This window comes from Nannobrachium achirus, assembly GCF_963921795.1.
Source record: "Nannobrachium achirus genome assembly, chromosome: 9".
Classification (NCBI taxonomy): Eukaryota; Metazoa; Chordata; class Actinopteri; order Myctophiformes; family Myctophidae; genus Nannobrachium; species Nannobrachium achirus.
Window position 1 is genome coordinate 18,989,671 of NC_137818.1, and position 26,235 is coordinate 19,015,905.

General features: G+C 41.9%; 1 protein-coding gene across 1 annotated transcript in view; it reads left to right on the forward strand.

Annotated features, from left to right (window-relative positions):
* Window positions 1-10,666, forward strand: part of slc2a4rg (SLC2A4 regulator) — a 112,491-nt gene extending 101,825 nt beyond the window's left edge. The window contains exons 7-8 of the mRNA XM_080734114.1: window positions 1,499-1,629; window positions 2,164-10,666. Coding sequence (XP_080590240.1) covers window positions 1,499-1,629; window positions 2,164-2,275 — 243 coding nt within the window. The 3' untranslated portion in view covers window positions 2,276-10,666. The remainder of the gene's footprint in view (window positions 1-1,498; window positions 1,630-2,163) is intronic.
* The last annotated feature ends 15,569 nt before the right edge of the window (window positions 10,667-26,235 follow it).

Sequence of the window (26,235 nt, forward strand, 5' to 3'; positions counted from 1 at the left end):
GTAACTGTTAGCTGCATGGGTCTTGCTATCTGCTCTCAGATGGTTGTTGGCCTGTTGGTTTTGTTTTGTTTTTACTGAACTGCCCACGTGGTTTTGGTTCATCTCCCCACATGCCTCCAGTTCCACACGGTTTAAAGGAGTAGCTCACCCAAAACAAATTCACAGTCCCACTTTTCTCCCCCTTGTGACGTCCCTGCTCGCCTTAAGGTTAGGAATACGGTTAGGCATATTTCTTTTACTGAGGTTAAGGGTAGGCTTAGGCATAGAATTACTGAGGTTACGTTTAGGAATACCTGCTGAGCGACCATTCCGAGGTAGCCGGGTGGTTTGACCCGGGGTGAGCGTTCTTGTGTTCATTTTGGTAGGTCATTCCAACATTTTCTCACTCTTATATATACGTACTCTCTCTCATCTTGCCACGATGGGCTGTGTGTTGTTGCGTTGCTCCAGGCAGGCACTTGCACACATAAACATCAAAGCCCCTGCCCTTTTATCATCAAAGCCCCTGCCCATTTATCTGTCTGTAAAATGTGCCCTCTCCAGACCATGGATGCAGTTTTTACTACGGTGAAAGAAATGCAAATGCCCTCTTTCCATTCCATACCTGAAGGCAGCATTCAAGAGAATTGCCTTGTCCAAAAAACTCTCTGAACTTGAATGCAGCATCTTATGTTGAAAGCATCTGTGTAGAAATCCATGCCGTTACGCCACATCTCCAGTATTCACTTGATTATGCTTAGTTCAGTGTGGTATCAATTCCGAAAATAGCCGACCTCCAAGCTCACATCGCGTCGCAGCGCGTTGAGGTCTGCTATTTTCGATATTTTCACCAAAGGGCCCTTTTCCGAAATTTCAGCCCCTGCCTCTCTAACATTCTCTGCACGTCCCTGGCTCCAGGCCACTGCTCCAGTGAGTGTGTTTGTGTTGTTGTTGCGTTGCTCCAGGCCACTGCTCCAGTGAGTATCCCAGTGGCTGCAGGGCTGGCTGGGCCGGGCTGTGCTGCTGGGTGGAACAGTGGAACCACTGGAAGTGTGAATGGCACTGGTTCTCTCAGTGTGTCCTGGCAGTCGTCCCCTCCTGTCGTTTTCAAAGGGCTCCCGCCGGTGAGTCACGCGCTTCTCTTTCCCTTCTTCTGGTTTATAAGCTTTATCTGGGCAGAAACCTCCTGTGTCCATGTTTTAACTTTATGTTTTTTTGTTTTTTTTCGTGAATGAACTCCTTACTCTAACTAACTCATCGTGCGACAGCGTCGTTGAGTGGCACCTTTCGCTCCAACATTTGACCGAGTGTGTTTGTCCGGTGTGACAGCTCATCCGCACCACCCGATGAAATGTAATTAAAATACATTTATTTCAATGAGACCGCCCTGACGCGCCACGAGCGAGATGTCGTCCACCCCTCCTATTTTCTTTAATCTGTGTGTATGTATGTCATGGAGTGAACGTATGGATGTTATTGAACAACGCCATGAGACCTCTCTCTCCCCCTCTCTCTGCAGGGACCGGTGCAGGCCCATGTTCGGACGGTGAGCATCGGGGAAAAGAGACAGCCAGTGTCCAACACGCACGCCGCCGCTACCAAGAACCATGCTTTAATCAACCCTGTGCCCAAACCTGCCCCGGGAACCAGGTACACACGCTGCTCTGTGTCTGCCTGCGTGTGTCTGTGTGTGTGTGTAAAAGTCCCTGCCTAGGGAACCGGAGCCCCTGTGTCTGCCTGCATGCATGTGTGTGTGTAAAACTCTGCCTTCAGTTCTCTGTAGGCCAGGAGTTCTCAAACAGTTTTGGCTCAGTGCACCCTTGGTAAACAACCGTTTCATCCACAGCACCCCTGAATTACATTGTTACAGTACCTTACATTCATGTCAAATATGTATACAGATGTGCCATTTCAAAACTTCACATCATGCCATTGGCAAGACAGTAGGTTTTCAGGGCATAGCTGAATGGTAAGGGAGCCTGCCTAGGGAACCAGAGCCCCTGGTTATCCCAGGTTCGATTCCAGGACAGGGTAGCAATGACGATGTGTGTCCCTGTACCTTCGCTCAAGTGTGAGACAGTGCTACAGGCCTGGAAATCGGATAAAATACTTTGGAAAAAAGTTTAGAAAATTCATTGTGTTAAAACGTGTGGGAACCCTGTCTCTGTCTGTCGTTGCTGGCAGGAAACCGCGGGGAGAGGCCAAGAAGTGCAGGAAGGTGTACGGCATGGAGAAGAGGGACATGTGGTGCACGGCCTGCCGCTGGAAAAAAGCCTGCCAGAGATTCACTGATTAAAACAACCCTCCCCCCCCCCCAATGTCACTGAGTTGAACTCCTCCTCCATTGAGTTGCAGTGAGGCGGACCCCTCCACTGAGAAGAGAGAGGGGTGTGGGGAGGAGTGGTTCTTCTTCCCTCAGGCCCAGGCAGGGGGGGTCGGCCTTCTTGCTTGTCTGCTCACTTCTACCGTTATACAAATAAAGCTGGTGGGTAAAAAATAAAATAGAATAAGAAAACGTCAAAACAAAACAAAGTAAAATCTGAATTCAACACACGACTTGGATCCATCCACCCAACCCTATATTTGCTGAGACATTTTTTATCTGTCAAAGATTTAAGGAAGCAGAAACATTGAAAGCTGATACAGAACCCTATGATGTTTTATTTTTGTTTGTTTTTTTACTTACATATTTTTCATGGCCTGAATTCACAGGCAAACTTTTTGAAGACTTTCAGATAAGCTTTTTTGGTATACGATAAAAACATGTGGTTTTCTCATACAGAGTTATATCACAGTAAGCTAAACCGTGTTGTTCGGGAGTGGTTTATAATGAGTGACAGCTTAACCGTTTTTTTCGTTATCGCAAAGTTAACCACTTGAACTCTTTAGCGTCGATATTCCCCTCCCGTTCCAAGGGTCCCGAGTACAGACCCTGGGGGAACCCCCTTGTCAACGAATATAAAGGGTTATAAGTGGTTAAAGCCCCACGTTTGCTTTCCTAACATCTTTGTAGAAAGTTATGTTTTCCATTGTCGCTGTTTTAATGGACAACTATCCGACCAAAGGCAACTAGAATCACGGTTTCAACTGTCGCCTTTTGTTTTCAGTTACAACCAACGTGTTCATCATAAGATAAGCTCCACCCCCATTTGACCATGCAGCAGTGGTTAGGGGACGAAAAATGTATCTCTTGCTTTGCCATCATCTTGGCACGTCAATTCCCCGATTCATCTTTGAAAATGTACTTTATATTTGGCAAAGCTTAGAGTAATAGCTAGCTAATATTTCCCCCGAGATTTGCATAGCACAACCCCCCCCCCCCCCCCCTCCTTATGCCAAGTGGTACAAAACAAAAACAACCAACTTTTCCAAACTATTTTCTATATTCTTCTTTACATCTTCTTTTCTTTAAAAAAAAAACCTTTGGACCCTTGCTAGAGACCTTGCAGAAACAAGCACTTTGAAAGAAATTAGACGTCTCTTTTTTCCGAGTATAAGGCTGCAGCAAAAACAGTGCGTGCGCGAGAAGAGAGCGGACCTCTTATTTCAACGCAGAGTTTTAATTCCAGCAGTTTACTTATGCTGAGGCAACCGTGCCGTTGCACCGTGCAATCAGTGGGATTACATCATGTACACACTAGAATCCTTTAGGGCTAATCAATGAGACTCTTCTGGAGTTAAAGAGACCTTGAAGGATTTTGCTGTGTAATATTGTCTTTCTCGCTTTGAGATGGTCATTGATTATTCAGAGGATTCGAGCCAGGAAGGTTAGGTTTGCCGGCTGGCTTTTGTTATTTTGTTGTTTGCCAACAATTTGTGATTCACATAGGATTACCTGTTATTTGTACCTTTTACTCTACCCCTGCAGCACAGCTATTGTAAGCTTTAAAGAGCTTAACAATAATAACCCAACAATCAGCAATCTGATGATAAATCAGCCGTGTTATTACTTTAATTAGTTACAGTAACCAATTGAGCTGTTTTCACTAGAAAGACCACCGATAATTTCGATCACTCAATTTAATAATTTCACCTTTTATCTAAAGTGTTATTTCACTCTGGTAGAGCTTATTCATTGAATATGAAAACAAATGGATGATGTCACCACAGGCTGAGATGTAAAGATTGGCATGTTCTGCTAAAGTGAAGTATTACTTGAAAATCAAGGCTTTTAATTAGTAGTAGGCAAAAATATCTATTCGGAGGTTAGAGAGTTTTAGGTATGTATTCAATGTTTTATTTTATTTTATTATTATTATTGATTGGCCCATTTCATATGTTAGATGATAAGAAAATGGCAATGTGTAAGCAAAGTGTAATCCGTTTGAGGAAATACTTTAAAGTCACCCCAAACTTTTGAATTTTAAGTTGGCTAGCCCAGCACAAATTAAACTGCAAAAAAACTAACTTTGCAAAGACAAAACAAATCCAGACAGCATTAACATTAGAACTTTGGATTTCACAAGACTTTTCTCCTATAATGCCACTGCAATCCTGCAAACGGGATTCTGCAGGAAGGCTATAAAATTATGACTGATTCAAATCCACAGTAAGCATAAATCGCTTTTCGTATTGCAGGGAACATAACTTGTGCAGGTATAGGCACTTTTACCAATACAAGTTATTAAGCAACGATGTTCCAGGGCAAATCTGGATTCAGTTCTCTCTGTCTTTCTTAGGGATTCAGCGACCTCTAGTGGTTGACTTGGAGGTTAAATGGCTATTTGAAACCTGCTTCATGGTTACATACTGTAGTTTATCAGTGTATTTGCTATAAGAACAGCTCGATTGAAGAGGGACACAGTCTGCAAATCAGTACCAAATCGTCGTCGTTGGGTGGAAACCTCGTATCTCCAAGTTTCAAATTTGTACGTTCTTTCGCAAAGTAAAGCACTGCTTCATCATACAAGGGCGTTGTGTGCTTGTAGATCGGCTGTTTTCACTAGTTTAAATCATTTTTAAATGATAAATGCAAAACGAACGGTTTTGGACATACAAGGTTTTCATCGGACAACGACGAAATACAGTAGTCCTAGTTGAAAGTATGGATACAGCTTATGAACATAACCATGTTCAATTATCATGCTAATTGACTTTTAATGTCAGGATTCACGGTGCTTTAAAACAAAACAAAGGAAGCATCTTTTCCCCCCTCGTGTGATGCCGAGTTGTGTGCTTTGGCTGCTTGCTGTCACAGGCTGTACGCAGTATTTGTTATTTGGGCTTCAGTACCATAAACATCGCTCTTCTTCTGCACACTAAGTTGTTTTTATTTTATTTGAATTGGCGTCATTTTTTGTTTAAAATTCCTCTTCTAAAGGCGAGAGTCGTGACAGTTAGATATTAGATGTATATTTTTGGAGGAGGAAATAAAAAAGTTAATCTTTGTGCTGTTCTGATTGTTACCAGCTTTTTGAATGTAGTTTCTGCTGTCTCTCCCTCAACGTGTGCTCCCATAGACCCCACACCACTGTACAGCGTGCACGCACACACACACACACACACACACACACACACACACACACACACACACACACACACACACACACACACAGTGCCTCTTTCTTCCGATATAAGCACACCAAATGAGCGGACCTTTGAGTTTGTCTGGGGTCCTCTTGTCCAACCTGTTAAGTTGCCCTAGACTGGTGGTTCCCAAGCTTTCTAGCTCAAGACTCAAAACTGAATTTCAACTGATGAAATGTGTGATTTCATGTGGAAATCTTCCAAAAAAATCTGTGACAAGATTTAGGAAACAAAAAATAAAGGGATATTCACTCGCGACCCACGGAAATGCCATCGGTCAATGACAGCGAAGTGGAAATTTAAAGGACTTTTAAAACCTTTTTAATACGAAAAACATCCATTAAGGCAAAACCTTTGGAATGCCTGAACTCCTATTCCAATCCAATGCTGAAACGGTTGAGAACCACTGGTCTAGTTGCAAACGCAGTGAAGTTGCGACCAGACTACTGGCAGACTACTTCCTTGTTTGAACGCAGGTGGTAAAAAAACTAACAAAAGACATAATTCACCCCAACAGTTAATATAACCACCATCTCATTCTGTCCCGAGGCCATGAACCAACCATAATGGCCAAGTTGGCGTTTTTATGATCATGATCACAATCTCTTATTGTTTTGTTTTAACTTTCTTTTGACTGATTATTAATCTGCCTGTAAGAAATTTAAAAAAGTTCAAGCGGGCCTCCCGGATATGAGCTGGGGTCCGGGGGGGCGGTCTATTTCTGGTCAGAAAAACTTCACAAAGTGCCAATGAAAAGAACATTTTTTTTAAAGGAGAAAAAAAGGTATAGTGTACCGTTATACCTAAATGTTAATTGCACTAACTTGCACTGCGCAAAGACATGTTTTTATACATGGGGGATTTTATACATCAACATTGAGATGACTAGATGAGTCTCTTTAGTTTTTTTGTTGTTGTGTTCGTCATCTGGGGGAGGGGTTGGGGGGTTGGGGGGGGGGGGGGGGGGGGGGGATTGGTCGGTTGTCACTGCCTGAATCATTCAATGGGGTTTCAGGGATGTGTGTGTGTGTGCGTGCGTGCGTGCGTGCGTGCGTGTGTGTGCGCGTGCGCACTGTGTACCTCCCTGAGCAGCAGTGTTGATTTTGTCGACTAAAACTACGACAACCTTCTATCACTGACGAAAACTAAATAAAAACTAAGCTAGGAGGACTAAGACTAAATATAGAACATTTTGTCAAAAACTTTGACAAATAAAGACTAAAATGTTAGAGAGGGACTAGTGGAGAAGAGATCAGCTAAAACTAAAAGACAAGACATTTTATGTTTGGTTGCGCTCGGGTGTTGCGCTCTGAAAGTAGCCGATCTGCAAGCTCACAACACGACGCAGAGCGATGCGTTGTGCGCTTGTAGATCTGCTATTTTAAGCCTGCAACCATGTGTGAAATCAGACATTAAGACTACATAAATAGATTTAGTCGACTAAAACGTTTCAGATAACTAAAATGTGACTAACTACATTTTAGTCTCAAAAGACTATGACCAAAACTACATGAAAATGTCCTGTGGAAATCAACACTGCTGAGCAGCTGGTCTGGACTGAGTTCTCTGGAACGTGGCTGTGTGTTATTGTGGCATGGTGGGGCAGGGGTGTCACAAGGGGGGGGAAAGTGGGACTGAGTTACTAGGGCCCAAGGTGGAGGGCCCTTAATTATTTTATACTTTAGCTATTGAAAAGTCGTGAAAATGTGTGCAAATCTATTGTATTTTTTTTAACAAACATTTTTAACAAAAATGTTGCTTCTGGGGGGTTCCTCCCTGGAACTAAATATTTTGAGATGGGGAAACATAGGTTTTACAAAAAACCTTAGAAGGATTTGAAATATTCAAAGATTTGCACAAATGTTCAGGATTTTTCAAAAATAGCAGATCTACAAGCTCGCCGCGCTGAAATTGTATATCTGCTGTTTTTCAAAAGTTAAAGCACAAAATAATGCGTTCCCAGTCTAAATGGGTTCAACCCCCTCCCCCTATGAAGAACATTCTTGGGGGTCCCGCAGTGAATCCTTGTACCCAGGGCCCAGAATTTGGTGTGACACCCCTGGTCGGGGTCGTGTCCACTGAGGCGTTTCCTTTTTCCCGAATGACAGATTCAAAAATAAAATAAAAAACTGAACGCGAGCAAGCGCAAACCAACACGCTCGGTTTCCACCCGGCGTTTGTCATTGTAGTTCCTCTTGGGGTTATTCTTCACCTTGGTGATTAGTTAAAATCCCACGCAATTACTGTAAATTGCACAAAACTTTTAAGAAAGTGCAACTTAATCTCAGAAAAGTACAAGCCAGTATATGGGAAGATGGAGATTGGGTTTAACTGTGTCTGGGGTTGTGCGTGCGTGCGCGCGCGTGCGTGCGTGCGTGCGTGCGTGTGTGTGTGCCACCTACTGTATGTGTAGGTGCACCGCAGCGCTAGATAGGAGAGTGTGGAGGGCAGCGATTCGGTTTTTGCTAGACCGCACTCTCGCATCACAGCGAGTGTGTGTGTGTGTGTCTGTGTGTTTGCACGTGTGTATGCGTGAATGCTTGTGCGTCTGTGTCACGATAGTGGGGCGATTTACACTTGGCCGGAAAGGAGGGGCATGAGACAAGCAGTGACGATATATAGATGGATTTCTTTTTTTTTTTTTTTCATTTCAGGGGCGTTCCTGTACATAATGCAACATAAAGAGATCTGTGTGGCTTTTTCATATATTGTTTTTTCTTTTTCTTTTTTTTAAGTAGAGTTGCTCAAATGTTTTTTTTTTCTTTTTTTTTAAGGCAATTGAGAAACTATAGTGAACATAACCTGTAACAAAGACTCAATGTATATTGTAGCTTAGAGGCAAAAGGGGAGAAGAAAAAAAATAACATGTTGAATGTAAAACCTTAAAAAAAAAAAAGAAATTTTCTTTTTATCAAAAATGTTATTTCTTGTTGTAATGCTGGCTAGTTTGTACTGCCTGTAGTGAAACCGGTAGCTTTGTTATGAGTTCAGTATCGAGAAAAAAAAAGGAAAAAAAAAAAAAAAGTTTAACCCACACGGAGACAGCTATCGCCACACTTCTAAGAATCATATCGAAAAAATATCACAGCCATGCAGTATTGCTTCACCGTCTGACTTTGTGCAATGACATGCTTTAAAAAAAGAGAACTAATCATCTTTTATTAGCAGTGTGCGGTACCCACTCACATTGCCCGCCGTCGAGCCTGATTTAAACACGCAAAATAGCAGACCTATAAGATCACTGCGAGCTTTATTAGGTCTGCTATTTTCAACGCGCGAGCAGTGTTGTATTGGTGATTTAATGTTTTGGGGGAACGCTAATGTAATGACGTCACACGCATGTCGCCTAACACCTCCGCCACTGGAGTTAGCAGAGCATTGATATGCTTCCAGGCTCGTTCCTATGTTGATGCCCGATGGTGTGACCACAGCTTTTCTAAACGTTGTTGAGGTGTGAACTTAAGGCTTGTTGCATGTGCGTGTGCGTGCTCCTGCTCCTGCTCAAAAAGATTCGGGGCGGCGCTTTCCCGGTGACACGACCAATACAACACGGCCGGCGCAAGCGACACTGTCGTCCATCTAAGTAGAAACATCATTCCCACCGGGCACGATAAAAATATAAAGATATCGTTTTGAACCAACCCAAGCAGATGGTAGCGTCCACCACACAATGATAATGCTGACATAACTGACGTGAACGCCGACATATCGTTATAGGTATCTTTATCGTGCCCGGGTGGTAACGGCGCTTTAATCTCCCTGCCAAATAGTAACATTTTCTGAAAATGCTTTGTCACGGTTGTCGTTGCTGTTGTTCGTGTAGTTGCGATGTTTAAGTTGTTAGGCAGGATCACCTTTTGACCATTGGTCTTTCATGATTTTCTTTTCTTTCTTTTTTTATCCTGTCCTGCACATTCCAATAGATGGCATGCTTTTTGTTGTCTTCCATTTATTTTGTAGATTGGAACATAAAATCCTGCCCCCCCCCCCCCCCCCCCCCCACTACAGTGAATGGTCTGTGATCACCTTGTCCTTATAACTTTGATCTCTCTCTCTGTCCCCTCTCTCGCGCAATCCAGCTTTATAGTCTTTATACCCAAGTCTATACCCAGTTATTAAGCTAAACTAAAAACCCTTGAAATGTGCATCATAAAAAAGCCTTCATTTTCCAAATATGTTTGAAAAAGCAACAAAAGAAATAATAATCTGCTTTGTTTATTTGAATGTGGTTGTGTGTGTGTGTGCGCGTGTGTGTGTGTGTGTGCGCGTATGTGTGCGCGCGCGCGTGTGTGTGTGTGTGTGTGTGTGTGTGTGTTAACCCAAGCAGCAGCCAAACGCCAACAGATCTCCTTCCAAATCTAATTGAATGCATTGCAAAGGCAGCTCCACTCACCTCCGCTTCCTCCACTGTTCTCTTGTTGTTTTGTATTCAACTTTTACCTGCTGTCAATTTCATTTTGTTTGTGTTTTCCTTCTCCTATGTTGTGTCTTTAATGAGCCTTTTACAGTGGGCTGATGTGAAACTGACCCTTTTTAGTTGCTTTATTTCTTTGTTTTGTTTTCTCCTGAATTGATTGATTGATTGATTGATTGATTGATTGATTGATGTTCTCTCATGATGTCTGGTGGTTCAGATTGTTGTTACGCATGTCCAGCATCGCTCATGTTCTCCCCCCTGTTTGTTCGTTTGTTTCGTTTCTAGTTTCGTTTTTGTTAGGAGATACAACACTGAAGGGTTTTTAAAAATGTGTTCGAATTGCCCCTTCGGTTGAGCTGATGACCCAAGGCCGTTTCTTTGTTTTTGGGACGGGGGGCTGTTTGTGCGTTCCACAGCCCCCCAACATATAGCCCTACTTTATTAAAAGTATATGGAGAAATAACGCATATAGCGACGGCCTTGCGTCATCGGCGTAAGACTGTATAGGGCAAGATTTCTTCTGTGTCTGTGGGCTCGGGCCCCCCTCCCCGCCGGGGGCCACCATCAGCAGTCCCACGCGCAGCGAGAAAGCACTTTGTGAGGGGTGGTGCACTTACGGATTATGGTGTGAATGTCAGGCCTGTGATGATGATGATGATGATGATGAGATGGATGACGATGTCTGATGCTGATAATGTGATCCATGTGATGTAATGTGATTGAGAGAGAAAAATTAAACCTGAATGGAAGAAGTCAGCCTGGCTGCGTTTGGTACTTTGTCTGCGTCCTTATTCACTTAGTACAGAGGTATTCAATAGGGGGTCCGGGCCCACTAGGGGGTCCTCAAGAGTTACTAGAGGGGGGCTGCCAAATCTTTGTGTGATAGGATCATGTTTTTTACATTAATCACTTGAACTCTAGAATCTCTATTCTTAGTGAAACATTAGCCAAAAAATAGCAGATCTACAAGCTCACGCCGCCTCGCAGCGCGAGGCATTGTGAGCTTGTAGATCGGCTATTTTTTGGCAGAGGTTTGGTGTAGAGGGAAAAGACGAGCAGACTAGTAGGTATTGACAGTTCAAGTGGTTGAATATATTAATCCAACATGACAGTGCTGTCAAACATGTCTGAGCTGTATAAGAAATCCATAACATTTTAAATCTGCAACACCATTTTTTTTTAAGTTATGTTGTGGGGGTCCCTGCTTAAATGGTAAATGGTGCATTTATATAGCGCTTTTATCCAAAGCGCTTTACATTCACCCATTCACGCACACATTCATACACCGGTGGCGGAGGAAACCATGCAAGGCACCAACCTGCTCACCGGGAGCAATGTGGGGTTCAGAGTCTTGCCCAAGGACCCTTCGACATTAACTCAGGGGGAGCCCGGATTCGAACTGGGAACCCTTCGGGAACCCTTCGTGCTCTAATAACGGTTTCTCTACCACTGAGCTATGCTTCATCTCTCTCAGCTAATGGGTCCTTGGCCTGAATGTTTGGTGGAAAATAGCTGATGGACAAGCTCACAGGGTTTTTGACTGATTGATTGAACACTTTATTAGACAGAAATGTATAGAGCACGAAAACACTCAGACATTTGGCTAAAAGGTATTCGGTGCCGTTTGTCTCCCCATGACATAATACAGATTATCTTGTGCAATATAAGCAAAAACACTAATTCTCCAAAAAGCTTATCTTATACTGTACCTCAGGGTGAATTAAATATCTAATAATCACTTTGATCTGAGTAGAGGTAAGCTAAAATGCCATGTTTATTCAGCCTCAGTTACAAATATAAGTAATACAGTTCAAACAAGAGCTGTTTTGAAGGAAGTCATTGATCCACATTGTGCTTGTAGATCGGCCATTTTCTGCAAATAATTGTGGTTGCCCTAACAGGGAATCAGATGTAGACGGTCAGCTCCGTATATGGAGATCTAGGCGATGATCCTGTCGTCTCCATGTATGGATATCCAGTGTTTGATCTTTGATGAGGTGATGTCACAATGTCAACAGAATTGAGGCGCTACAGAAGGAAGGAAGGAAGGAAGGACAGACAGACATACAGTTCTCAGAATTGAGAGATAAGAGTGTAAGGTTGTATACTAGTCATATCACATACAAATGACCTATTATGAGGCATTATAATCTTTATATTAAATAATATGTGGTTATCAAGCATTAAGTGAGGCTGTTAAGTTATATTTAAGATCAGGTAATATATTTCCTGATCATCCATCACATGATCATCCTGATCATAACCCAATCATTTTGTCAGAACATGTCAAAAAGGCATTATAATATATTATGATTTTGGCATGGCTGTGCCACCATTGTTAAACTGTAAAATCCTGAGAGATTGTTAGTGTTCAAATGAAACCAAATGGATCCTGATTAACATCAATGTGTTTATCACTGGTACTCTAGATTTATTTTATAACAGCACAGGAGCTCTTGTCTTGAGCATTACCCAAATCTTATTTAAAGTGATGGGTGATAAGTTAAGTGAAAGTGATAAGTTAATGTCACCTGAACATAATAATCTAATGTTTTCATAACATTTAACGTATTTATAAATACGTTTTTGGCACTTTTAGAGTTGCATCTCATGGCTTTTTTTTTTTTTTTTTTTTTTTTTACAGCTGTTTGGATATATAGTTTCACTGCTTGTACTGTACCTGTAGTGACAAATATATGCCTGGTGTGCTGGAGCCTGGAGGGCTGTAGGGAAGGTTCCCCAACAAACTACACTACCCATAATTCAGTGCAATTCCTTTGTGTTTTGACTTAGTACTATGCAGTGGAAAACAAACGTCTAAAAAAAAGAAAAAGAAGTCAAAGGGAGCCCAACTTTCAGAAGCTGTAAAAAAAATCCCAGGAATTTTGAATTTCAAACATTGTTAGCTGTGTTAACTAGTAGACACCTTTGGTGAAGAAATTTTATGGTAAGGAATGTATTGCCAGATTTGACATTATTATGATAATATTCTCTGACTATTCCCTGACATTAGAAGTTGCAGTCCTCTCACCATGGTTTGTGGCCTTGTCTTACCTCAGTATCCCTGCTATGAATCTGACTCAGATCATTTTCTCATCTGGAGAGTTACTTCAACCCCTGATAGTTACATTGACTCTCAGATTTTTTTTTGCTCTAGTACAGGGGTCTTCAACAGGGGGTCCGGGACCCCTAGAGTTTTTTTTTTTACCTCCTTTTCTATATTAACCACTTGAACCTAGCCTCCATATTCTGAGAACTTTAGCCAAAAATAGGCGATCTACAAGCTCACAACGCCTCGCGTTGTGAGCTTGTAGATCGGCTATTTTCGGCAAAGAGGTTTGGTGTAGAGGGGAAAAAGAGCAGACTAAGTACAGAGTGTAATGTATTGACGGTTCAAGTGGTTAAATATCTGGAAACACAAGTTTAGATGAACCCAAAATACACTGATGATTGTACTGTCAAAGATGAAACTAAACTATAGGGTATCTATGGGTTGTGAGGGGTCCCTGCTTCATCTCTCGCTCGACTAAGGGGTCCTTGGCCTGAAAACGTTGAAGACTCCTGCTCTAGTACCACAGTCACTGACTTTGTGCACGCGCTCTCAGCTTCATTCTCACTCTTTCAGAATCCGTCTCCTTCTTTTCTGCTGTCCGGTCCATCCCTCTGACCTGGCCGTGACATTAATGGTCACCTCCTCCTCCTCCTCCCTGCCACCTGGTCCTGTACTGTATGCTCTGTGCATGTTACCACACACACAACCTTCTGTATGGTTCATGGTCATAGTCTTATCTGGGAGGCCTGGGGCCTGTCTTAGTCTGACCACACGACTGTGGTATATTTTGTGTGTGTGTGTGTGTGTGTGTGTGTGTGTGTGTGTGTGTGTGTGTGTGTGTGTGTGTGTGTGTGTTTGTGTGTGTGTGTGTGTGTGTGTGTCATTTCAATGGTCCCTCAGGCAGATACGCAGGCACACACACACACACACACACACACCCACACACACACACACACACACACACACACGTGTATGTGTGTGTGTGCATGATGAGTGTATGTGTGCGCACGTGCATACATGCGTATGACTGCGTGCGCGCTGTATGTGCATGCCTGCTGAAGTACTTTCTCTGTTCATTGATATAGGCTCTTAACTGTTATAAAGATCATAATAGGAGTATAATGTTTCAAAGGTAAAACTCCAACATCTGGCTTTGTCCGGGCTCTGAAGGGTGGCTTACATCTGGCTTACATCTTGATACAGGTACACAGCGCTCAAAGGTTGTTGTACGCCCAGGGTCACATTGGCCAAGTTTTACCAGACGCTTAATGAAATTAACTCACAAATAACACCGCTCACTTCACACTAGGTGTGATTTGTTTGTGTATATTCATGTTTCCCCCAGGTTCTTTTAGCTTTTTATCCTTGCTAATTCTTCTCTTTTGTCGTCTGAGAAGGTCAACCATGTTGCCAGTCGTAGCCGCCAGTTCCCACCTGATGTTGTGTGGGAGTCCAGACTGCTCCAGACCGTACTGAATAACTGATAGCCTGCACAGGGTCTTCAGACTAGGACTCAAGTCTAAAATAAACAGGTCATCAGGTGTGTTTTCACCTCCAAAGAGGATGATACAATCTCCCAACATGCAACAGCACATGCCATACATTGGACCCGGTCCTTTCCCCTTGGGCTCAACCTTCTTCCAGCTGAAGTTCTCTGGATTGAATTTCCACAGATCATTGAGGCCTTTCTCATAATAGTTCAGTCCACCAAATATGTACAGCGCTCCATTGTAGGTAAATGCTGAATGATAACAGTGTGATGATGGAAGAGGATGATGTACAGAAGGTATGTTCAGCCAGCAGTTGGTCAGAACATGACTCTCATGGTATAAGTTATAATGGGGAAAAGTGCCTCCAGTGTTAATTAAAGACCAGACCATTGAGGTGGTTTCCAACTTGTAGATGTCATAACGGTGTCCTCTAAGAGCCTGTCCTCCAAGAATATAAATTACCTTCCCCAAGACACAGGCTGAGTGGTTGAATCTCTTCCATGATGGAACAGTCCCAGAAACCCTGGGTTTGAACCATCTCTGGGCGGCGACATCAAATGTATAAAGACATTTGCAGTAAGGATACCCTCCCCAGACATAGACAATGTCTTCAACCAGCACAGCTGTGTGGCCCCTGCGCCAGGGTGGAACCTCGAGGTGACGTTCTCTTCCTGTTGTCACCGGGGACAGCTTCCTCCAGCGCAGAGACGCTGTGTTGAAAACGTGCACATCAATCTGGTTGCCATTGTAGGGCCCTCCGAAGCAGTACACCTCGTTCCCTACCGCTACGGTAGGAACACCGTCTGGTTGTTGCCATACCTTCACATGTACCGTCCAGCAGAACATTTCTCTCGCTGTAATTACAGGTAGATGTTTAAAACCTTGCTCTGAGAAACGACGAGTCCTGGTTTGGGAGTTATGGCTTATATTGGTTCAGAGGCAAAGACGTCACACAAAGGGTTAGGCCGATCAGTTGACTTGGCCAATCAAGGAGCCCAACAGCGATGACTGTTGATCGTCCTTATATGGCATAACACACAGCAGACAGTGTGTTCAGATCATACATGGGCAACTGTTGATGTATATTAATACAATTATTGATGTATTACCTTGCTTATTGTAAGTCGCTCTGGATCAAGAGGTAAATAAATGCCTAAACTGTAAACTGTCCACAAACACGTTACCATCCAACTGGGAACTCTGGGGGGATAGAGTGGCAGCGATCTGGTCCTTGGACACACAGGACAAGAAGAGGCCTTTAGCCTTTAGTTAAAGCTTATAGTGCAAATGAAGCTGGGTTACATTTCTGGCTTAAAGAGAACATTTATTTTCATTTTGTATATAATGAAACATCATGCTTCAATCGATATCCTTAAAGGGGAGAACCACCCATTTTAAAAAAATGTTCCCCCTTCTGTGTTGCCTAGAACTGGAGGATTGATTTTTTTTTTTTTTTTGTATTGCAAATCAGACCGTGATGATGTCATCGTGATACACTAGGTTTTGAGGTATATCTGTTGTAACATCACATTGTTGACTCAATTACAAAGGCAGCTTAACGCCTCAATGTCAATAGCTGACCTGTTGTTGTGACATCACATTGTTGACCCATATTTGGGAAAATATTTTGTCCACATTTTGTTCAACTTAAACAACCAAACGCAACTCGAATCACACTTGCGGCGAGGTCGCTTTTCGCCCTTAGGGCTTCTTACTGGTATTGCTATTATACAGTACAATACTAACGCAAGTGCACACACATTTACATAGAAAGAAAGGGTCCTGTTTTTACACCTGTATTGCTCTGATCAGATTACGTACTCTTGTGCAGATATTTTCAGTTTGGAAGTACTGATAACTTCAAATATTGTACGTTGGCAGGATGGCCTACAAGCCAAAACCAAGCTTCTAACTAAGATGTTTAGTCGAAACATTAGCTTGACTACTACAGTATTTGCAAAACATGTTGTAGAGGTTGCTGCTGTGAAGTAAGCATGTTTACAGTGTTTTTCTTTGCTCCATAATTATGTTAATTCATTGCTATCTGTTGGTATTGTTGTGACATGTACTGTCCACAAGGGGGCAGAAACGACACAGAGCGAATCAGAGTGTAAGGCTGTATACTAGTCACATCACATATGAAACAATATGGTTATCAAGCATTAAGTGAGGCTGTTAAGTTATATTTAAGACCCAAAAATGTCAGAAAATTTCAAAAAGCCAGGGCATTATAATGTCTTATGATTTTGGCATGACCATGTCACCAGGCTGTTAAAACTATCCTGAGACAGTTTAACTAGAGTTCAAATGGAACCAAATGGACCCCGATTAACATTGTGTTTATCACATACTCTTCATAACAGCACAGGAACTCTTGAGTGGTGTTTTAATGAACCAACCCTTATATAAAGTGATGTCAAATGAATCATCATTAAGTCATTAATGACACCTGAACAATAATCTAATATTTTCATAAAATCAAAATGAAATACATTTTTTTTTTTGGTTACCTGGCAGGTTGGCACTTTTAGAGTTGCATCTCATAGCTTTTCCCCAGATGTTCAGATAGATCATTCTTGCACTTGTAGTGACAAATATATAAGCCTGGTGTGCTTTCCTTTGGTAAGGAAGGTTCCCCAACAAACTACACTACCCACAATTCAGTGTGATTCCTTTGTGTTTTGGCTTCATTCTATGCTGTGGAAAAGAAACCTACACTATACTTAAACTAAACTGTTTTTTCCCCCCTCTTTTTTCATACTTGGACCTATAGTAAGTTCATACAGGACCACATTAGGTAAGCACTTCAACATGTCTTTAATGTACAGTAACAAGAGGATCACTAAGCAGAAAAGGTTACAAGCAAGTACCCCCCACCACCACAAAAATATCACAAATCTTCTTTCCAGCCTAGAACAGAAATGAGCTTGAAAAAAGAAAAGAAAGCACAATAATGAATATAATTTTACCATATATGACATTAGCATGCAATATTTCAAAGACGAAAATAATCCAGGTAAACATGCCTGCAGAGAGCTTGTTCCCAAATAAGTGCAAGTACGTCAGTAATACTAGGCTTAATTATAATTTGTGCACAGTAACCATGACAATGAATGTATGCAAAAAAAGATTGTTTAAGTACAATAATAATTGTCAGATCCTTTTGTGTGCAGAGTAACTGAATCGCATCATTTTGTGACAAATTACAATACAGACAAAGTCACTAACTTCCATCAACAGGTGTGATGATGAGAGGAGCAGGATTTGCATCATCATTATCACAGTTGGACCACAACATTGGGTAGAGGGTCTTCTCAAATTTGCAGACTTGGAAACAGTGGAGCAGAGCCTTGTTATCAACATCATGACATGAAACCTGGCCTCCTTTGTAATCCACAAACACTCCAATCTTATTGGGCTTCGTCCTCAGGAAAAGAAGGTTTCTTGTTGGTCTAATATAGGGGCAGTTGCTGTCTATTTTGTTTGTGTGGCATGAGTAGAATCCTTCCTTTTCCAGTTGCATCCTTGGGTGTTGAATGTACTCAAATTGAAGACTAGTGGAATACTGGAAATTGACAGGAATGTCTGAAGGAGATGGTGGTGGTCCTCAGAGTGTGAAGACAGCTCCAGCTCGGTACTTTTCCCCTGAAGCAAAACGATGTCCTGCTCCAGCTGTTGGATGAAGCATTGAGCTAGTTCCTCAGCTTTTCTCCGCCTCTCCTCTATCTCCTTGATGGCTTCTCCTTTTTCTTTTGCTGCCTCTAAATTGTTTTTTCTTAATAACTGTTTGAGCTCATGAACTCTGCTCTGTCGTTGCTGTATCATCTGCTCTGCATCAGTCCTGATCTGACTGAGCTTAGCTTGCCTCACTTTAAACTCCTCCTCTAGTAGGACGGTGTCATGAGCCTTATGTTCGGTCTTCAGACACGTGACACAAATGCATTCCTGGTCACTTCTGCAGAAGATCTCCAGCAGCTTGCCGTGGTTCTTACACATCCTCGCCTCCAGGTTCACCACAGGGTCAATCAGTTTGTGGTTCTTGCAGGTTGCGACTCTGCGATGAGGCTCCAGGTGGGTTTCACAGAACGAGGCTAGACAGACCAGGCAGGACTTCAGGGCCTTGCGCTTAGCAGCATCGGGACAGTAGTCACAGGGAACCTCCCCTGGACCGACTGTGTCTTGATGGGAACTGTTACTGATGGAGGGTCTTCCTTCAGGTGACCTCTTGTACAGGGAAGCCATCTCAGAAATCAGAGTATTGATGTAAAGATCTGGTCTCTGACTGTAAGGTTTTTTACACAAGGGACAGTTACAGGTGACATTGTTGTCCCAGTGTTTAGTGATGCAGACCTTGCAGAAGTTGTGTCCACATGGAATAGCTACAGGCTCAGTAAAAACATCCAAACAGATTGAACAGAGGAAGTGTTCTTCAGACATGACGCCACTGACCGAGGCCATAGCTGCAGGAGAGGAGAGGTGGACACTGGACAGTTGGGGAGGTCTAAGGAGACATAAAGGAGACAGTCACTTTATATTTGTGGGCTCGCCAGTAACTGGCGAGCACACTTTAGATATTGTCATTATTTATTTATTTATCTAGTATACTGTAGACGGGATCTTCGGTTCCGTTCTACTCCTACATACTTAGTGAGAAAATGAAAATAAAAACATCAATGTGTTCAGTTTACAGTGGCGAAGTGTGCTATTATTTTTTATAGCAATCGGCCAAATGGTGGCGCTGTAGGAAGCCTTTGAAAGTGCAATCTTTGAACAGGTATAGCTCATGCTGTGTTATACATACAGCCATGAAACCTGTATACACTTATGCGTCTCCTCATGCCGAACAACTTTTACCCTCTAACTTTTGACCTCTGACCTTTAGGTCTCCCACAATTCGGAATTATATGAAAAACAGTAAAAATCTATCTCCTCCTGGGTTTTTTTCGTTACGCGCACGAAACTTTTTTCACATGAACTTTGGACCAATACAGTCAAACTGTCTGGTCGGATTTCTTTTAAAGTGAAATATAATTTTTTAATGATTCAATCAATATTGCGGTTTTATGCAAATTATTCTTCGGCCTTTAAATCATACATGCAAAGTTACACGTTCATGGCATTTGGCAAAGATGTGGAGGGTTAGTCAAAGTATCACTGAAACCAATTTTATTCCAATCGGCCAAAGGGGGGCGCTATACGAAGCGTTTGAAAATTCAAACTTCAAACGGGCATAAGTCATGACTCGTTTTGTTTGAAGACATGCAACTTGTTACACGCGTGCTTTGACTCGAGCGGAAGACATCTGTGTCGTTGTTAAGTAAGCTCCGCCCTTCGGTTTTCCGCCATTTTGAGCAGTTTGTAAAACGCGTAAACCCGCTTTTATTCTGGAATTTTCGCTCCACGTGCACAAAACTTTTTTTACGTGAACTTTGGACCGATATCTAAAGATCTGTCAGATCGGATTTCTTTAAAATTGAAACATGCCTTTTTAAATAAATTCAATGAATATTGCAGTTGTATGCAAATTATTCTTCTGCCTCTAAATCATACATGCAAAGTAACATGTTCATGGCATTTGGCAAAGATGTAGAGTGTTAGTCCAAATATCACTAAAACCAATCTTACCCCAATTGGCCAAAGGGGGGCGCTATATCATTTTGAGCAGTTTGTGAAAGGCTTAAACCCGTTAGGATTTTTTTTGCAATTTGCATGAAACATTCTACACACAATCTAAGGACCTTTATCTAATATGCCTATGAAGTGCACACACACAAAAAAATAATAATAATAATGAATATAGCTGCAAGCAGCGATAAAGTGGCCAAAGCCAAAAACACCTCAAATCATGAACACAGCCTGCAATGTGCGTGAAATCTTGCAAGCACATTCCCAATAGGTCAAGGAACAGATACCACCCTTCTTACATTGGCCTGTTATAGCGCCACCAGCGGGTCAACTTTTGCACAACACATTTTTGGAACAAAATGGACCAATCTTTGACGTCAGTAACGTCAAAGAGAGCACTGCCTGCGATCTTGACATTTTGTACTTTTATAGCCATTGTTTTCTGGCTTGAAGCGAGCCCACAATTGTTTCGAAGGAACAATATTTTTCTAGTATGCCATAATGTCTGTGACAAACACAGGAATATTTTAATTGACTCTGTAAGCCCACTAGAAGCTCCTCCCTGGCATCCTTATGTGCTAGCCTGGCATTGCCCGACTGATCACAAACATTCACGTAGCCTATGCCGTCTGATAATGCCAGGCTCTATGCATCTCTTCGATAATTGTGGGCTCGCCTGGAAGGCGAGCACACGTATGTTATCTTCATTATTTATTTATAGCTATATGTGTATCTCCTCAAAACTTTGGCGCGCTTCATCTCTTAAACGCTTACACCTTTCAACACCATTCAAATTTTTATGTGTTCAGCTTACTGAGGACACGTGTGCTTGTACTTTTGGTTTTGAAATGTTTTGTAGTATAAATATAAAAAAATAAAAATGTTTAACTTTAAGCACCCAATGCATTTCCAATGGGTTTAGTAGAGTGGAGAGAAGGATAATAGACCCATGTTTATGTTAAGGCGCTGTGGCTGCAGTGTTCACACTTCAGATATGCTATCTATATCATTGCGTTCACACAGGTCTGCTCTCTGATTTGATCCAAATGTCTAAGCTGTGTGATGTATAAAACTATAGTTATAGTTAAAACTATAAATAAATGTCCCTCTCCACTCTACTGATTACACAGCTGTGATCAAGAATCAAGTCCGGGCGATGGGATGTAAATCCCATAGCCATATATCCTAGAGCCCGCAGGGACAGTCAGCCATATTAGTGGTTGTTGTTGGTTGTCAGGGAGATATCAAAACCAATGCATTTCCAAGTCAGATCCACAAACACAATAAAAGCCATGCTCCACTCCTCAGTCTGGAGTGGCCACATAGAAGAACGCCTTGGTTATAGACATAGTGGAGGACAGATGTGATCTGGGATTGTTAGCCTACAGTATATGCACTCAATATACTCCACTACAGTTGGAGTCCATTTGACAGTTGCTGGTTCCCAAACACAGAATCAAAAATGTAGATCTAGAACACATAGAATATGTACAGTACAGTAAGGTTCAGTAGAGTACAGTAAAAGTACAGTAAGGTTCAGTAGAGTACAGTAAAGTACAGTAAGGTACAGAAAGGTACAGTACAGAAAGGTACAGTAGAGTACAGTACAGTAAGGTACAGTAAAGTACAATACAGTACAGTAAGGTACAGTAGAGTACAGTAAAGTACAGTAGAGTACAGTAAGGTACAGTAGAGTACAGTAAAGTACAGTATAGTAAGGTACAGTAGAGTACAGTACAGTAAGGTACAGTACGGCACAGTAGAGTACAGTACAGTATAGTACAGTAAGGTACAGTAGAGTACAGTAAAGTACAGTACAGTAAGGTACAGTACAGTAAGGTACAGTAGAGTACAGTAAAGTACAGTAAGGTACAGTACAGTAGAGTAGAGTAAAGTACAGTACAGTAAGGTACAGTAAGTTACAGTAGAGTACAGTAAAGTACAGTAAGGTACAGCAGAGTACAGTAAAGTACAGTACTGTAAGGTACAGTACAGTACAGTAGTGTACAGTAAAGTACAGTAAAGTACAGTAACGTACAGCACAGTAAGGTACAGCAAGATACAGTAGTGTACAGTAAAGTACAGTACAGTAAAGTACAATACAGTACAGTAAGGTACAGTAGAGTACAGTAAAGTACAGTAGAGTACAGTAAGGTACAGTAGAGTACAGTAAAGTACAGTATAGTAAGGTACAGTAGAGTACAGTACAGTAAGTTATAGTACGGCATAGTAGAGTACAGTACAGTATAGTACAGTAAGGTACAGTAGAGTACAGTTAAGTACAGTACAGTAAGGTACAGTACAGTAAGGTACAGTACAGTACAGTAAGGTACAGTAGAGTACAGTAAAGTACAGTACAGTAAGGTACAGTAGAGTACAGTAAAGTACAGTAAGTTACAGTAGAGTACAGTAAAGTACAGTAAGTTACAGTACAGTACAGTACAGTACAGTAAGGTGCAGTACAGTATAGTAAGGTACAGTACAATACTGTAGGGTACTGTACCTTACAGTACCTTAAAGTATCCTATTTGTTGGGTTGGAATCGAGCCCACACTGTTTCGAAGGAACAGTATTTCTAGTTCTCTTTTGTTACCTTTGCATGTAGCAAATTATGATTAGTAGCAACATTTTGAAGTAGCAACAAATTATGGGGGAAGTGTGATTGTGTGTGTTCATGAACCAGGACGGGAACATGTCTCCATTCAGACATATCTCCATTCCGACAGTGACTTCTTATTGTCGGAGTGGCGACACTCCCATGGGCCTAAGGTTTAGGGTTAGGGTTAGAGATAGGGTTAGTGTCTGAATGGAGACATATGTGGTTAAAAAGAAAGTCTGATGACATTGACTGACCTGTATTAGTGGAGGCTCTAAGCCCGAAAAATAAGCTGTTAACTTCAAGTCATGATGCAAAGGTCCTCTTTGGTATGGAAGTACCTTAGGGCCATAGGAAAGAATTTATCCAAAGAGACAAGTTAGATCACCCTTCATTTTCTATTTATAGCCATTTTAAAAATGGCCGCCGACAATAATCCCCAATACACCAGACCCCATATCTTTGCTTCTGTTAGAGCTATAATAATAATATTGGTGTCAAAGTGTACATTTTTGGGGTCTAGGAACTCAACTAAACAGGTCTCAATGCAAAAAAAACAATACTTCACTAATTAACATGACAGCGGGGGGTAAAATATGCAAATTTCATGAAAAATAACACGTTTCAACAGGGTAACTTACCCCCTCACCCCTCCCCTAAACTTTGATTCACTTTTCCTTTGGTATGGAAGTACCTTAGGGCCATAGGAAACAATTTATCCAAAGAGACAATTTAGATCACTCTTCATTTTCTATCTATAGCCATTTTAAAAATGGCCGCCGACAATAAACCACTATTACACCAGACCCCAACTTTGCTTCTGTTAGAGCTATAATAATAATATTGGTGTCAAAGTGTACATTTTTGGGGTCTAGGAATTCAACTAAACAGGTTTCAATGCAAAAAACCCAATACTTCACTAATTAACATGACAGCGGGGGGTAAAATATGCACATTTCATGAAAAATAATACGTTTTAACAGGACTAACTTACCCCCCCACCCCTCCCCCTAAACTTTGATTCAATTTTCCTTTGGTATGGAAGTACCTTGTGGCCATAGGAATCAATTTATCCAAAGAGACAATTTAGATCACCCTTCATTTTCTATCTATAGCCATTTTAAAAATGGCCGCCAACAATAAACCACTATTACACCAGACCCCAACTTTGCTTCTGTTAGAGCTATAATAATAATATTGGTGTCAAAGTGTACATTTTTGGGGTCTAGGAATTCAACTATACAGGTTTCAATGCAAAAAACCCAATACTTCACTAATTAAAATGACAGCGGGGGGTAAAATATGCAAATTTCATGAAAAAGAATACGTTTTAACAGGGTAACTTACTTTTGGTGTTTTCTCTGACCTTTTCCCTTCCTTGACACAGTGAATGGCCTTAGCTGTGGCTGGTCATATGATGCATTTTGCATCATATGACCAGTTGTAGCATGCTGAAATCGGCTGAAATACTAAAATATTTAAAAACACAGATTGAACACAAAAAATAACTCAGGATTGTGTTGATCGTGTCCCACACAACAATAAAATAAGATCTGGTTGTCCCAGAGGTAACCTGGTCCTTTAAGCGATGGATTTCAGGACCTGGTCGTTCCTCAATAGAAACCGGCCCTCAGGCCTCACCCAGCGCCTTGGAGCAGCTGCTCAGGATATGTTCAGGATATGTACGGTACCTGGGTGCTCAGGATCTGTACTGCAGATATTCCTGTGCCCGTGCCACAAACTCCTCCCTGACTGAGCTGAAACAGAGCCTGAGTTTATTGGTCTTCCTGTACAGCCTGATTTTGCTTAGGCTGCGGCCACAGCCATCTTCATTCAGCCATCATAGATGAGTAGAGGCCAGAGTATTTTTGGGTGCATTTCATGCTAGTAAACACAGGCCTTGAATCTTCCAGGGAGCCCCCTCCAGGTCAGCACTGGTTGCCTTGATGGAATCTCTGTCATTCAGAGTGCGGTTGAAGACATTTCCAAGGCTCATCACCGGCTTCACAATGACTGATGGGATCTGGTGTTCTCCCAGACTGAAGCGAATTTGTCTATGATATTCCCCTTCTTTTGGATAATTTTTCCCTTACCAGGTATATTCCAGCACATGCCATTGCTCACAGTCTTGGACCATCCAAGGCAATGCTTTAATGGGGAGCAACACAGCCTTTGGCAAGGGCAAGAAGACAGTCCGTGCGGCAGTCCTTGCCTGAACTCACCTTACCTCTTCAGCTGCTCTCTGGCCCTAGCCCCACCACTGAGATGATCTCCACCCACACACCCATTCTCCAGAAATCTCTCCAGAAGCTGTATGGTGTTTCCGGGGGGGAGAGTGTTTTCTGCTGGTGTTTCAGTCCGAGCGTATCAAAGGGTGCGTTCGGAAATGCGCACCGGGTGTGTGCTCAGTGTAGTGAGTGCCTAAACCCAACCCTAATCCTAACCCTAACCTCAGTAAAACTATGCCTAAACCCAACCCTAACCCTAACCTCAGTAAAACTATGCCTAAAACTAACCCTAACCCTAACCAGACCCAGTGCACATTTCCGAACGCACCCTTTGATACACTCGGACTGAAACACCAGCAGAAAACACTCTCCCGTTTCCGGGGATGACATTAGGACTGTGTCCTAATGCTCGACTCTCCCTCTTCCTTCACAAAGGAAGCTACTTTGATCACATGCCACCAAGCAGTGATGCGCTCCATTGGAAGTGCAAGACAGACTGTATTATTGTAGCTATGGGTTCTGGTGTAATATTGGTTTATTGTCGTCGGCCATTTTTAAAATGGCTATAAATATAAAATGAAGGGTACTCTAACTTGTCTCTTTGGATTCGTTTTTTCCTATGGCCCTAAGGTACTTCCATACCAAAGGAAAAGTAAATCAAAGTTTAGGGGGAGGGGTGGGGGGTAAGTTACCCTGTTAAAACATATTATATTTTCATGAAATATGCATATTTTACCCTCCGCTGTCCTGTTAATTAATGAAGTATTGGGTTTTTTGCATTGAAACCTGTTTAGTTGAATTCCTAGACCCCATAAATGTACACTTTGACACCAATAATATTATTATAGCTCTAACAGAAGCAAAGTTGGGGTCTGGTGTAATAGTGGTTTATTGTTGGTGGCCATTTTTTAAATGGCTATAGATAGAAAATGAAGGGTGATCTAAATTGTCTCTTTGGATAAATTGTTTCCTATGGCCCTAAGGTACTTCCATACCAAAGGAAACGTTAATCAAGGTTTAGGGGGAGGGGTGGAGGGGTAGGTTACCCTGTTAAAACGTGTTATTTTTCATAAGATTTGCATATTTTACCCCCCGCTGTCATGTTAATTAGTGAAGTATTGGGTTTTTTGCTTTGAAACCTATTTAATTGAATTCCTAGACCCCAAAAATGTACACTTTGACACCAATATTATTATTATAGCTCTAACAGAAGCAAAGATATGGGGTCTGGTGTAATAGTGGTTTATTGTTGGCGGCCATTTTTAAAATGGCTATAAAAAGAAAATGAAGGGTGATCGAACTTGTCTCTTTGGATAAATTCT